The 14,240-nt window shown below is 38.6% G+C and overlaps 1 protein-coding gene across 1 annotated transcript; it reads right to left on the bottom strand.

Moving 5' to 3' along the window:
- Positions 1-4,305: 4,305 nt before the first annotated feature.
- Positions 4,306-14,070, bottom strand: LOC149086319 (uncharacterized). The gene is made up of 2 exons (XM_089232339.1): positions 13,928-14,070; positions 4,306-6,592 (listed from the first exon to the last, which is right to left on the bottom strand). The coding sequence occupies exon 2, from the start codon at positions 6,471-6,473 to the stop codon at positions 5,202-5,204; it is 1,272 nt and encodes a 423-aa protein (XP_089088465.1). The 5' UTR covers positions 6,474-6,592; positions 13,928-14,070; the 3' UTR covers positions 4,306-5,201.
- Positions 14,071-14,240: the final 170 nt, after the last annotated feature.

Here is a 14,240-nt window from a genome sequence, read left to right as displayed (position 1 = left end):
TTTAAGTGCTCTGGAACTGGGCAGCAAGTCACTTAAGTCATCTGGAAATGTGATGAGAAACTGCACTGTGGGTCACTTAAGATACTATTCATACATGCAAACTATTCATATGCTCACCGATACTATTCATATGTGCAAAATAAACTCTGCATTTTTTAAATAACACATTCTGATTGAGATATGTCTGTGTTTGTGCTGCCAATGAAAGTTGAATGATCTGCAACTACACAAACAACCTGATAATCAAAATTTTACAGGAATGTCTGCCAAGAACGAAATTTACTGTCTGTCTTTAGGATAGACATTCGAAGACATTCGTCTTCGCCGTCGTTGGGAACGGACGTGCTATTATCGCGCTCCGCTCACCGACCAATAGAAGAAGTTTTATCCGAAACCGTTGCCGGTTGATTACCGAAGGATTATCCGTCACGCCAGTGCGCCATTTTGTGTCTTTCTTCGTTCTCGTGAGTTTTACTTAGAAAGTTGTTTATTTTTGGGTCATATTTTGCTGTGATTTTCTTTTTTTTTAGCGCACGTTGGATTGTGAGATAAGTGGTTTTTTTTTATTATATTGCTCTAATTTTTTTTAATTTTCGTGGTGTATTTTCGATTGACTTAAATTTATTTTTCTCATTCTCATTTTCGTTGTTTTTTCGCCAGGTTTGTGTTTTCTTGCTTCTTTGATATTAATTCGTAGGTTTTTGGACGTTAGTGTTACAAACAGTGTATACTTTTTCCCGGGTACTTTCAATAACTTTGTTTTCCTTCCATTTGGGCCTATTGTTGTAGTGTTAGTGTTTTGAGATAGTTAGCTAATTCTAATAAGTATAAATTGTACTTCGTAGCTTAATACTTTTTTTAGAGGGTGTTGTATTCTTTATATACATATTTATTTTATTCTTCGTGATTTAGTGCTGAGCATTCTACTTTACGTAATTTTTTCGTATATTTTGCATAGTAATGTATTTTACATTATTTTAATTTCCAGTTAACGTTTCTCATTTTCCTATTTTTAAGTATTATTATTATCTAGCTTTAGCAATAGTGTTAGTATGCCTCGACTAGTGTTGTGTAGAGCTTGCGACGGGAGGTTTCCCTGGTCTAGGGGTATAGTAGCTGATAGTTTCAATTGTAAAGGGTGCTTGGATAGGAAAAGGCTGGAACTCGAGGTCGAAGCTTTACGGGAAAAAGTTAGGGTGCTAGAGGGCCCGGTTATAACGGAGCCTCTGGTCGTCGAGCCACCTGTTGATGAAGAAGCAATCTCCACGAACAACGACATTTTAGAGGGCGAATGGGTGGTCGTGGATGAGGTAGAGGGGGATAGTGATAGGGGTTTAATCATCGGCGATTCTATGGTTAGGGAACTTGGGAACCGAGTGTGTAGGGATTTTCGGGGTTTCGAGCGCTGTTGTCTTCCTGGGGGGAAGATTGGCAACGTTCGAGACGTTTTTCATCGCCGAAAGTTGCCCTTGCGGGTGATTCTGTGGGTGGGAACAAATCAGGTAGGAGCGAATATTAGTGAGTCTCTGTCAGAATACAGGGATTTACTATTATCCGCTAGGGAGGGGGGTTCAGATGTGGCAGTGATTCCAGTGCTGCCAAGGGGTAGTAGGGGATATAGGAGTAGGATCCACCAATTCAATATAGGCCTGAAGGACATTTGCTCCTCACTTGGGGTCACGTTCTTGGAGCTTCCCGCATTTACCGATAGGTGGCTTCGTTTGGATGGGATCCATCTAAATAAGAGAGGGGTCTGGGAGGTTTACGATAGTCTTAGGTCAGGTTTTTTACTCCCAGACCACGTAGTCGGGAATGCGGGTTAGTTAATGATAATCACAACAGTACTGACGGGGAATTACCCACCTCTGACTTGGATGGCTTCTCGATTGACACTAAATCACCGGGCAAATTAAAATGTGTGTTAATAAATGCCCGGAGCTTGGGTAATAAGAAAGATTTTTTAGAAACTATGATAGTTGTGGAAGGCTTGGATCTTATAGCCATTACAGAATCTTGGGCAAACGATGGGGATGAATCTTTCTTACACATCTCAGGATACGATACTTTTTTGAGAAATAGATCTGATAGGAAAGGGGGTGGAGTGTTGATATACGTGAAATCCTGTTTGAAGGCTAGAGAGTGTAACGTGCAGAGAAGTGATATTGAAACCATATGGGTTGAACTTAGAGAACAAAAGACGTCATAAGCTTATTGTTGGGGTTTGCTACAATCCACCGAATAGGGATCAAAACTACATTGCCAAAATGCATGATGAAATTTCCTACATGTGTAAGCGTAAGAGGGTTCTCATACTAGGGGATTTCAATTACCCGCGTATTGATTGGGAGAACCTTTCATCTGGAAATCAGTATGAAAGAGACTTTCTTTAAGTTGGTGCTCGAAAATTTTTTGTATCAGCATGTATCAGAAGCCACTAGGGGTACTGCTATTTTGGATTTAGTTCTTACTAATTCTGAGGATCTAGTTGAACATGTTTCGGGGGGGGGGGGGGGGGGGGAAGAGTTTTCTTCCAGTGATCATCGTATTGTCAGATTTCACTGTAACTTTTCCTCAGGTAAGGTTGATAACAAAAGACTGGTTCCTTGTTTTCGGAGAACTAACTTTGATGTTTTGAGAAGAAGGTTAGCGGAAGTTTTCAAAGACCGGTTGGAATCAGTATGGGTGGTAAGTCAATGGGAGGAATTAAATACGAAACTGTCCTCTGTTTTGCACGATCTCATAACCTTTGTTCGAAAAAGGCGTGTTTGTACATCGCACCCTCTATGGTTCACGGATAGCGTGCGTAACCTCTATCTTGAAAAGAAAAGAGCATTCAGGGAGTATAAAAGTGGACGAGGTGACCTATCGTTGTTCACTGATAAAAGAAGAGAGTTAAAGAAAGCGATAAGGGATAGTAAAATGGAAGTTGAATCTAGATTGGCAGAGAACAGTGGCTCTGACCCAAAATCATTTTTTCGATACGTCAATAATGGATGTAAGGGGACAGTTGGCCCCCTCTCGATAGGAGGCTCTAGGGTAGAGAGCAATGTAGGCATGTGTAGTGCTTTCAATGACTTTTTCTCGTCGGTTTTTAATGGAGATAATGATATTCGATATACGGGTGTTGCATGGGGTAATAAAACCCTCAACGATATTCAAGTAGAAGACGTGGAGGTCCTAAATCTTCTAAGAAATGTGTGTGCAAGCAAAGCACCAGGACCAGATGATATCTATCCCAGGGTTCTCAGGGAAGGTGCTAATGAATTGTTGGGGCCAGTCGCACAGATATTCAGGAGTAGTGTTGCTGAGGGTATCGTCCCAAGAGATTGGAAACTGGCTAACGTTGTTCCGATATTTAAGAAGGGTAGTAGAGAAGTTGTGTCAAATTATCGTCCGGTGAGTTTTACGAGCTCCCTCTCGAAAATTTTGGAAATTATCATCAAAAGGCACCATATCTCATTGACGAGCGGCTTAGGTTTTCTGAACATTGTTCAGCGGTGGTCAAAAAAGCGAATAGAATGCTTGGTCTCATTTTCAAAAAGGTCTCTTCGCGTTCTCCTAAAGTCATTCTTCCGCTTTTTCGAGGCTTAGTTCGTCCTGGACTGGAGTATACTGTAAGGTTTTGGAGACCATACCTACAGAGGGACATAGACTTGGTTGAAGGGGTGCAGAGAAGAGCTACGCATGTCCTTATTGGCACACAGGGCTTGAGTTATGAAGAGAGACTTTATTTTTTGAATATGTTTACATTGGATGAACGCAGGTGTCGAGGAGATATGATCGAAGTGTTCAAAATTTTCAATGGGATGGATAGGATGGACCATGAACTTTTAGTACACCGCCAATCGACTGCTTTTACAAGGGGACACCAGTATCGATTGGTGAGGGACAATGCAAGGCTATGGTGTCGCAGGGAATTTTTCTCTAATAGGGTTGTTAATAAATAGAATATCTTACCCCCGGAGGTAGTAAATTGTAACACAATTGACACGTTTAAAAAGAAATACGATAAACATGTTGGGGTAAATCGAGAAGCTATCCATTCTTAGAATAAGACAATCATAAGTATTCTTTATGGGCATTGTATAATATTTTATCATGTGTATATATTGTTTATAATTTTTGTTAATTGCATTTTCAATTGGGTTGCTGTATTTTTGAAATATGTGACATCCATATTTTTATGGGAATCTTTTTATCAGCCACCTCGTTGGGCATTTTGTCTGTTGTGGCGTTGTATTTGTATTAAATTTCAATGAGGGAGATTTTCTTTTCCAGACACTTTCGAAATAGATATTTGAGGGAAATTCTGGATTTGCGATAACAGATTTTGACAATTTGATTTTGTACCAATAATACAGGAAATCTGTATTTATTGGTAAGCCACAAGCAGCGAGAGATCAGTGAAGTTAAAAATTGAATTGCCACAAACCTATTAAAATTAGTTCGATGAATGCAGATTTCAACGATGAGTTACAAACAAAAGGCTAAATTTCTTCTGAACCAGAACACAGATACAGTTTATTCTAGACTTGTTCACAAGCTGCCGCAATAGTCAAGTTTTTAGTAAGTTTGACAGATTGTAACCAGATGAGTGTTTACGTAACAACTCGATTTTGAATTTTTACAATATTTTAGGGTTTATAGCTCGCCATAAAATCTAGATATTCTGATGAAAATAAAGTCACCTTATAGCCTTTTTTTTTGTTCTTTCCAAATATGAGCTCAGGTTACATGTAGGTTTTTCAGAAACTTCACAAATTGTATTTTTTACACGCGACACTTTTTTTTTCTATAATAGATTATTATCCATCACAACTCAAAAACTGTTCTAGATAGGGTAGGGTTAGTGGGGCGTTTCACATTCCACTTGGGCTTGTCTATCACCCCTTTGGTCACATTCACCCTGCATACAGCGGAAACATCATATTCAGGGCTATACATTATTTACAAGTGTAGTACAAGATTTTAAGCGGGGAAAGAGTCTCGAACAGGAAATTTTTTAATATGGAAAAAAAATCGAATTATGAAATAAGATTTTATGAGGAAATGTCTCAAAAAAAAATTCTCAAACAGGATCCACTGCGAGATCGAAGCTGTATCAATCTACAATAAAGCATCACAAAACTACTATATTGAGTAGAGAACATGAATGAAGCAGTCTCTTAAAGATACAAAGTGAAAAATCTGTAATCGTACGATTATTGATGACTAACGAGATGTCTCTGAAGCATAATGTCCAACTTGTATGTTTTATGACACAGAGGGCACGAGAACTTTTTGTTTTGTTCATATTCCTTATTATGCACTTGTTCATGCTGTTTCAGCCCGCCAGACTGAGCGAAATCTTTTCCGCAGACACGGCAGATAAACAAACGCTGTCCCACATGCAGATAATAGTGCCGTCCAAGGTTACCAGGATGCTTGAATTCTTTGAAGCATGTGTGACACTTGTATGGTTTATTGTCGGTATGAACGATGATATGTTTTTTCAAGCGGTCTAATGTCTTGAAAGGATAACCGCACTGTTTGCAGATGAACGGGCGCTCTGTTTGGTGTGTGATTGAGTGTATTCTTAATGATAAATAAGTCTTGAAAGTGGCATCACAAATCTTACACGAATATGGCCTGTCTTCCCGATGAGTGTTCAAATGACTCTGAAGAGCTACTTGAGATTTGAAACATTTACCGCAAGTCAGGCACGTGAAGGGTCTTTCTTCGTTATGAGTCATTACATGGTTTTTTAGAGCGATATGAGTAGAAAACCGGTTTCCACACTCTTTGCACATAAAAAGCCTGGTGTTTTTATGGACATCGATTGTGTGCTGTCTGAGGTGAATGACAGAAAGGAAAGACTCGCTGCAAATGAGGCATGTTGTTGCCTGCGTCTGCCCAAGCTCCATTTTTAGTGGGTCGTCGATCGGCACCAATTCTTCTTGTAAAACTGTAGGATCGAAGCACTCACTCATGTTAACTTCAGACTCGTATTCATCTACGGAAGAATTATTAAGGTTTCCAGCCGGTGTCTGGATTTCCTCTTCCTGGCTCCATAAGTCCCCGGTAAACTCAGCACTTTTACATTCAGCCTTTTCAGCATACTTGCAAATCCAGCACTGAGAACAGTCCCTGTCGGACGATCGCAATCTTTTACCACAAGTCGAACAGCACCGATTTGTCTTACTGCTGTTATGCAAGCATTGGATGTGGTTGAGTAACGTGCATTTTTGACGAAAAGATTTCTCGCAAAAATTACAAGTGTAAGGTCGCTCTCCAGTATGGATCATCATGTGTTTTTTCAAACCACACTGCGAGGAATATGCTTTACTGCAAATTTCACACTCCATGTCTCTATCTTTGTGGGTGTTAACATGTTTTCTCAACACGTGCACATTTGCGAAACGAAGTCCACAAAAGTAACATTTGTGACCTTTGGACTTCTTTGGTTCTGACTGCGGTTTAGGCTCCATTTCCATAATACTTCTGGTAAATTTTATCTACAAACGACTCGTTACATATAAAGAAAGTGCAGTCAGGCACAAAGGAACAAGAAAGCAAAAGAAACAGGCGTTACGATTGTGACACACAGTTGAGCCTATTCGAGAGAGAGAAAACAAGCATATAAAGCTTGAGCAAAAAAATGTAAAATGACAAATTAGATTTCATACAATCTTTATGGAAATTTTGTACTGCCATCTTGATCACAAATGAATGTTATATTGTAATGGTAAGGATCTGCGGGGAATGACGAAGGACTATCCACATTTAAAAATAAGTGCTTTTATATTCATAAATTTGTTAAAATTCTGTCGATGAAAATTAATAATTTCAATCTTGACTGTTGTTATTGCATTGGATCTTGTGGAAATTTGGACATTACAGGAAAGATATATATAGCTGGAGATCCCTATAAAATATTGATATCAATCCCCTAAGATAGCGGTCGGTATTCAGGTTTCTTTGATTGGTAGGGTTTCAATAGCTAACTATATAATCATAAATGGCCATAATTATTAAAACAATTACCAACTTACCGATGAATCTGATCAAACTTTTTCTTTGGGCAGGGATCTCCAGACATCTCACAAACTGGCTGGCCAATGCCCGAAAATTGACAGATTTCAGGATTTGGCGGTAACATGTACATCATTGCTATGAGGTAGAATTATTTTCTAAATAACTTGAGTTCAGACCGTGTTGGCAAGGTTTTAGACAGTGAGCAATAAAAACCACGGTTAATACCATTGGTGTGCCAACATCTTGGATCAGGGTCCCCTTGGCTTAGTTGGGATCTTCGACTTTAAGGTCAGACTTTTCACGGAACAGCTTTGGTATAAGGGACATGTCAACTTGGCGACTTTTTTCCGACGATAAGACGCCGATGCACTGTGTTCTGCATTGTCATTGTTCTAGAATGTTCTTTGTTAAAAACTACAGTGTGGTGGTGCTGGTTGTTGTTTTTCCCTGTTCCTAGCACGTCTTTTGAAATTTTCAAATGGGTCTTCTCCCTTTTCATTCTCTCTTTTTTCTTCCAAATGATGTCACGTTATAGCCGTGGCGTTTAGAATAATTTGAAAAACCGTTGGGAGATTAGATCATTTTCTCTTCCTTCTGTATACACAGGGGTCAGCACGGATCATGGCCTCAAAATTAGTGAAAATAGTGACCAAAATGTTTGAAAAAGTGACCAAATAGTGACCGAAATGTTTAAAAGTGACCAAATAGTGACCAAAATTTTTTAGAGAGAGACCAAATGGACAATGAATTTTTATTACCAAATTGAATGAATTGAAATTGAATTTAGTTTTAACTTTGCATTTCAATAGAACTCATTGAAATTGCTTTTTTTACATAATAGATAGAAATAATTAAATCAAACTCAAACGCATTCTGCTAACCAGAAAAGTTTTGAATAACTTATCAAATTTATCAACAACTATGAGTGAGAGAATAACTACATTACATCCCTTTTAAGTAACAGCAGCAATGCCTTCCCCCATGTTGCTTTGCACAACCCATCTTAAAATCAATTTAAGCAGGAAAAACTTCAAAGCGGGAAAAATTTTTCACATTCAAAGAAGGGAAAAAAATGAAATAACACAAAATTTGATGAGAGAATTTGTCCCATCTACATTCCAGTGGATTTTTCATTCATGTCATGCTATGAATGACAGTATACAAAATGTACTCAAACTTTTTTTAACTAGTACAAATTTGATTTACATACCTAGGTTTGTATAATATGTTCCAACAAATTTTAAGAAATTTACTTAATGATTAAAAACCATAAAATTAAATTTTTAACATTTTAAATTATTAAATTAAAAAATTACTTAAATTACTGAATTATAAATCATTTAAATTATTAAATTGAATAAAATATTTAAATTATTAAATTGAATAAAATATTTAAATTATTAAATTGAATAAAGTATTCAAATTATTAAATTAACTAAATTATTTTAATTATTATATGTTGAGGGAGGGGCAATCCACCCTCCCCCCCCCCAGCGTCAATGGCAGAGCCTACTGATGTATACATGTATATGATGTATATCAATTGTCATCGTGCCACACCCCTAAGACCTTCAAGTCTATCTCCACCTATGGCTGGACTAGGAAAAGTGGGCGAGTACTATTTTACAGGCGGGGCACCAAAATAATACTGTCCTTGGGTGAGGGAAAAAATAAACCAGTTTTGAAATTTGTAAAAATATATATTTTCCCTTTTTTTACACACAACATACACCCATGGCCCCCACAAAGGGTGGGCTGACAAGGCTCCAGCCCTGGGGCCCGGGAGGATTTTAATAATTTTTTTGTTTTTTCACGCTATAAATTCATCATAAAGGGGGGCCCCGTGAAAGTCTGGTCAGGGGGCCCGTAAAAGATCCCAGCCTAGGGGCCCTGCTTCAGGATGTGGGGGCCATGCATACACCCCTGCAAAAAAAAAACACATTTACTCCTTTACCCAGAAACACAGGGGTGGGAAGTGACAAAGTCCATTTCGGAGCAGCAAAATTCAGGATTCTGAGCAGTTTTGGAGCAGCAAATTCAGCAGATATTTATTGGAGCAGGGAAATTAACAAGAATATTTTCGTTAACCCTCCTCCCTTTTCAAAATAAAACTGCACTGTCTTTTGTTATCAAAAATCTTTTCATCAGCTTGTTTTTGGTGTTTCAGGCTTTTGACACATCGTTTGAAAGAGAGGCTGTCATAAAATTTTTCACACCAGTCTATTTAAGATGATTTTTGCTTACTGAGGGCACTATTTGCTGTCTTGAACAGCAGCACTTCAAATGAGCAAAAAATTTTCTATAACTTTTTTATACTCGGAAAGAAATTGTTGCAAAAGGGGGGAGAATTTCGGAAGAATCAACACGACCTTTGGCGATTAAGTACTTATTATTTGGCGAGATTGGTGATCTGACACTCGTTATTCGGCAGTTTCTAAATTAACATTCGTAATTTCTGCTGCTTCCAGTGGCGACTTTTTTTTAAACGGCAACTGACTCGCATTTGCACTTTAAAGCTTTTTTTTTTTTTTTTGAAGCCGAGCACAACTCAGGTCTATCGCCATGGGCAATTTACTACCTAGTGAGTTGTGCCGGAAGTGTAAGTATGTGTACCTAACAGTCTGAGTGCGTATTTAGTGTTGTGTATGATTTTTTAGTGCTGCCATCTATATCTCAGAAGTGAAGTGAGTGTAGTGTAATGACTGAATATTTATACTGTTTGTAGGACTGTCGCTCTCTGTGGCGAGACTTTTTAACGGAGAGATCGGCTTGCATTTGCGCCTTGAAGTTGGGAACCACAGAAAACCCACTTCAGCCGACCACCACTGTGGTGACGATGGGGCTCGAACCCGGGTCCCCGCGACACGAGTCCGTCATTATGACCACTCGACCACCACAGCGGCGCACTTTAAAGCTGAAAGACTATTGCAAACTATCTTCAGTTGCACAATCACGGATATTATCGCGGTTTCACGATGGAAAGGCCGATAGTTTAAATAAGGCGTACAGTGGAATATATATAAAACACGCTCTTAGAAAGAATCGTTTCACGGTAAGCAGGAACAAAAAATTTTTGGCGACCTTTAAGAAATTCTGGGCATACGAAGCAAAATTAGCTATTTGGCGCAGAAAAATACGAAACCACTATTGGAGCAGGATGGCGCAAGATGTTAATTTTGGCGCAGTGTTCCTACCCCTGGAAAAAGTATAATTTTGGCCTTCCCCCCGTAATTTTTAACAGAAAAAGAGACTCAGCGGCCTTGCCCGGTAAATTTCCCATGAACCTTGTAAGCACCAACGTGGCGACTTTTTTTCGAGCCAAGGAATCGCCGTTTTGCGGTAGTCAATTCAAGATGGCTGACGAAGGGCACATAAAAAATTACAAAAAAATATATAATTTATAATATGAATTAACCTAATATGCGAAAATCGATAGAAATATATCGGGAAATACGGAAAATTAGGATGAAATGAACACAAAAATTGAATCAACAACATACGGGGTTTATAAATGCGGTTGATACAGAGTTTATGGATGCTGCTGTCAGGGCTACCTATTTTAGCGCGAAAACAAGTCGCCACGTTAGCGCTGACTCCTCCCGTAACTTTCAACGAACAAAAATAGTGAATTCGTCCCCATCCGGGACACCCGATTTACCATGGCCGTAATACAATTGTTTTTTATGGAGGGGAAACGTAATTTTACTGCCCCTTGACTGTGAAATTCGATAATTTTGCAAAGGAATTTTTATTGCCTTTTCTTAAATATACCATTCCATCAAAAACGCCGTCCAAGGCATTGTTTTCTCCCCCCCCCCCCCCGCTTTTGGATCTGATCACGGTATGTAGCAATCCGGGTCGCAAGTACGAACGAAAATTTACTATCGCTCGGGGCCGGTATCCACTCTTTTTAACAGAAAATGAGTAAACTCGGCACCTTTCCTCGTTCAACACCCGTGGAACCAGACCCCCGCCCTCTCCTATTGCGGTCATAACAGACTCGAGACAAACGTTTTAATAACTTCCGAGGTCTAAAAATAAGATTTTTTTACACATCAAGAATGGCGCGCAAGATGTCGATATTTGTTGGGGGGCAGAGCGCACCGACTGAGCTGAAGAAAAACAATGATCAGAAGTTCATTTTGAACTCTTTTTCCGTAAAAGTTGCAAAAACAAAAAACAAGATCATTTTCGTTCATCAAAAATACGGCCGGCAATCAAAAGGGAGAAACAAATCGAATCCCGACATACATCCATGCGGAAAAAACAGACATCTCACCTATAAAGAAAAAACCAGTCTATATATCCACAGAGTAATAATACTATATACTAATACTTTATATCTTAAGTCTATGTATATATCCGTGCTCCCGTGAGAGTACGCCGCCGCCGATTTGCATACAGCGTCGGAACAACCGGTTCCCGCACGTGCATGGAGAGAAAAAAAAAGGAAAACAATCCAACAATATTAAGTAACAATCAGTATCGTGAAGATGCTCTAAATTAAGTTACGGCCCGGGAATAAAAAAAATTAATATTAGGCCCTTTAAATTAGGAAAAAAATGTGAAGTAGGGGCCAAAGGCGCGCTCGGTGTGTGCCCATCGTTAAATCCGCCTCTAGTTACGGCTCCCATGCACGTTAACTGAGTTTTTATCAGCCTGATGACAAATTTTCATCTGATTTGGAAACCCTTGTGTTAAACTAAATGTTGAATTGCAGGATTCTGTGATCTTTTCATAAATAGTTCTCCTTTCGATCAAATTTGGGGGTACGGTTTCTTGCTCAGATTTAAATCCAGTTAGAAAAATAGTACGAATTTTATTTGTCGATAGATCGCGATTTTCAATCGGATGATTTTTTTTTTATTGTAAGTAAATTCAAAATACATGCGAGCTTCTTTAACCTTGGCCAGCTACAAGAGTATTCTCCAAAACGTATTAATACGCTTAATACGTATTAATAATACGCGTCTTTAATACGCGCTTTGGTATTCTCCCGCTGCGCGTAAGTTAGCTTCTGCACGGGCTCTCTAATCGTCATTTCAAATAACATTTAAAAAAATTAACAAAAGTAACGATAGAACAAACAACAAATGTAACTTGCTCGATGCTCCAAGAAAGGAATTCGGCCCTTAGGACTAAAATTTTTTAAAACAAATAAAATAAAGGATCAATTTTAAAATAAGATGTAAATAAAAGAACGAGTGAGCACGTGGGGAAATAAGAAAGAATGGTAGTATGGGGGGGGGGAAATTTTTTGTTGTAAGTACGCCTTTTATGCTAGTTTTTTTTTTCCGACCGGCTTTTCCATAAAATGACGATTCTTTAACCAAGGAGCTTTCTTTTTCCAAGCGCCTTGAAATCAAGTTATGCTGACGTCACACGGTATGCTCCCGGGTAGAACCAATACCTTCTAGAATACCTTCTGCTCTAGAAGGTATTGGTAGAACTCCTTAATACACGATAGGTATATGAAGGCGTCTTACTCCCGGGAAGATAAGATGCCTTCGATAGTAGTTCAATGAAGGGAGGGAGAAAATTAGCGATATTGAACAGGTAAAGTTCCTCCTTGAAGAAAAGAAAAACACTGACAGCAGAAAAGCGCGCGAGACCGAGGTTTTTTTGCTAAAAAAGTGGAAAAAGTGACCTGGGCCTGAAAATACGTAATAAAAGTGACCAGTTTCTAAAAAAGTGACTTTTAGTGAAAAAAGTGACCCGTGCCGAGCCCTGTATACATAATGCAGTGTGCGGGTCGGAATAATTAATTATATTGGATATCTCTGAGGTTTTACCTTTAATATTTTCCAATATTTATTTTCTGCATACAGGATGCCCCTGTATCCTTTTCAATTTATAAGAACCTGGATTCCCGGAAAGAGTCCAGGTTTTAATTTATAATATAGCATTTTTATGCTTGCTTGAGCATCAATAGCGTCCCACAGCCTCATATTATATTTATTAATGAACCCAGAAATCATATTTATAATCCAGATCTTATTTATGTTTCCATTTTTCTTGTGTTTCATGATATTTTTTATAACTGTGGAACAGATGCGGTATGGTCCGACTTTTTCCTTGCGATAAGTTGCCAAGACCGTCATAATGGCTCTCTGGGTTGCCGTATTTTTTAACATCTTTCAAGTTTTCGCTGGGTGATACCAGATGGTGCTGGCTTCGCCAAACAAGATTTTTCTTACGTTCACCGCGTGTTTTTCAAAAATTCTAAACAGCCGTTGTTCCATTTCCAGCGCATCTCTTGGATTATTATTCCTCCCTTCTGTAGCTCCCGTCATTTGGATTATTATCTAATGATCAGGTTGTATTTATTACTTATTCATCCATTGTCATGCCTTCTGTCTTATCGGTTTATTATTTAAAATGAACCTACAGAAGTTTTCATGCCCGGATCTGTTTATTCAAAAAAGGGTCCGGGTTTTATTTTTAATGCATAGAATATTTATGCCGCATATTTAACTGATATTTTTTTCTATTTTTATGCTTGCTCTTCGGCGCCCGTAGTGTCTGACGGCCTTGGCGACTCTTCGTCGGGCCATCAGACATGTTGGGCGCCAAAAAATCGCCAAGTGGCGGACCATACGACAGCTGTTTCCACACTGTTTTCATTATTGTTTTCTATGCTGGCGATTTTTTTTTTCGGCGCCAGTAATGTGTCTAACGGCCTTGGCGACTTTTGATGGGGTCTTCGAACATGTTTGGCGCCGGGAAAAAAAGTCGCCGAAAATCGCCAAGCTGCCCCTTATACCGAAGCTGTTGCCTAATTACACCCTCGTTAATGGGACTAACATTTCCCATACTGGCCATAAAACACTAGCCACTTCACGAAAAGCTCAGACTTCGGACATTGGCCGTAACATATACACGGGTATTAATAATTATTTTAATTCATACTCACCAATTCACAATAGGGGTGTCAACGTACAAAAAACATTCAAAAATAAAAAGCAACTCCACAACCAATTTCATCATCCATCCCAACATAAGCCGCATGATCCCACCATCTTTAATGGCAACAAACAGTTTTAGTTCGGCGTTGTTAATATGAGGAGTGCGTACCGATATATATCTTTGATTATTTATCATTTTTATTAATTAAAATTATAATTAAGAATTATTTATTTAAAACATTCAAGCAATTGAAATTATTTATCGCTATATTCATAATTATGTTCCAGTAAGAATTGAGTAAAAAATAAATTATACAAAAC

Source organism: Pholcus phalangioides, unplaced genomic scaffold (assembly GCF_987345545.1).
Source record: "Pholcus phalangioides strain wild (caught in Gottingen) unplaced genomic scaffold, Ppha-v1.0 ptg000005l_1, whole genome shotgun sequence".
NCBI lineage: Eukaryota > Metazoa > Arthropoda > Arachnida > Araneae > Pholcidae > Pholcus > Pholcus phalangioides.
The sequence above is the reverse complement of the archived record's forward strand: the minus strand, read 5'-3'. Positions and strand labels throughout refer to the sequence as shown.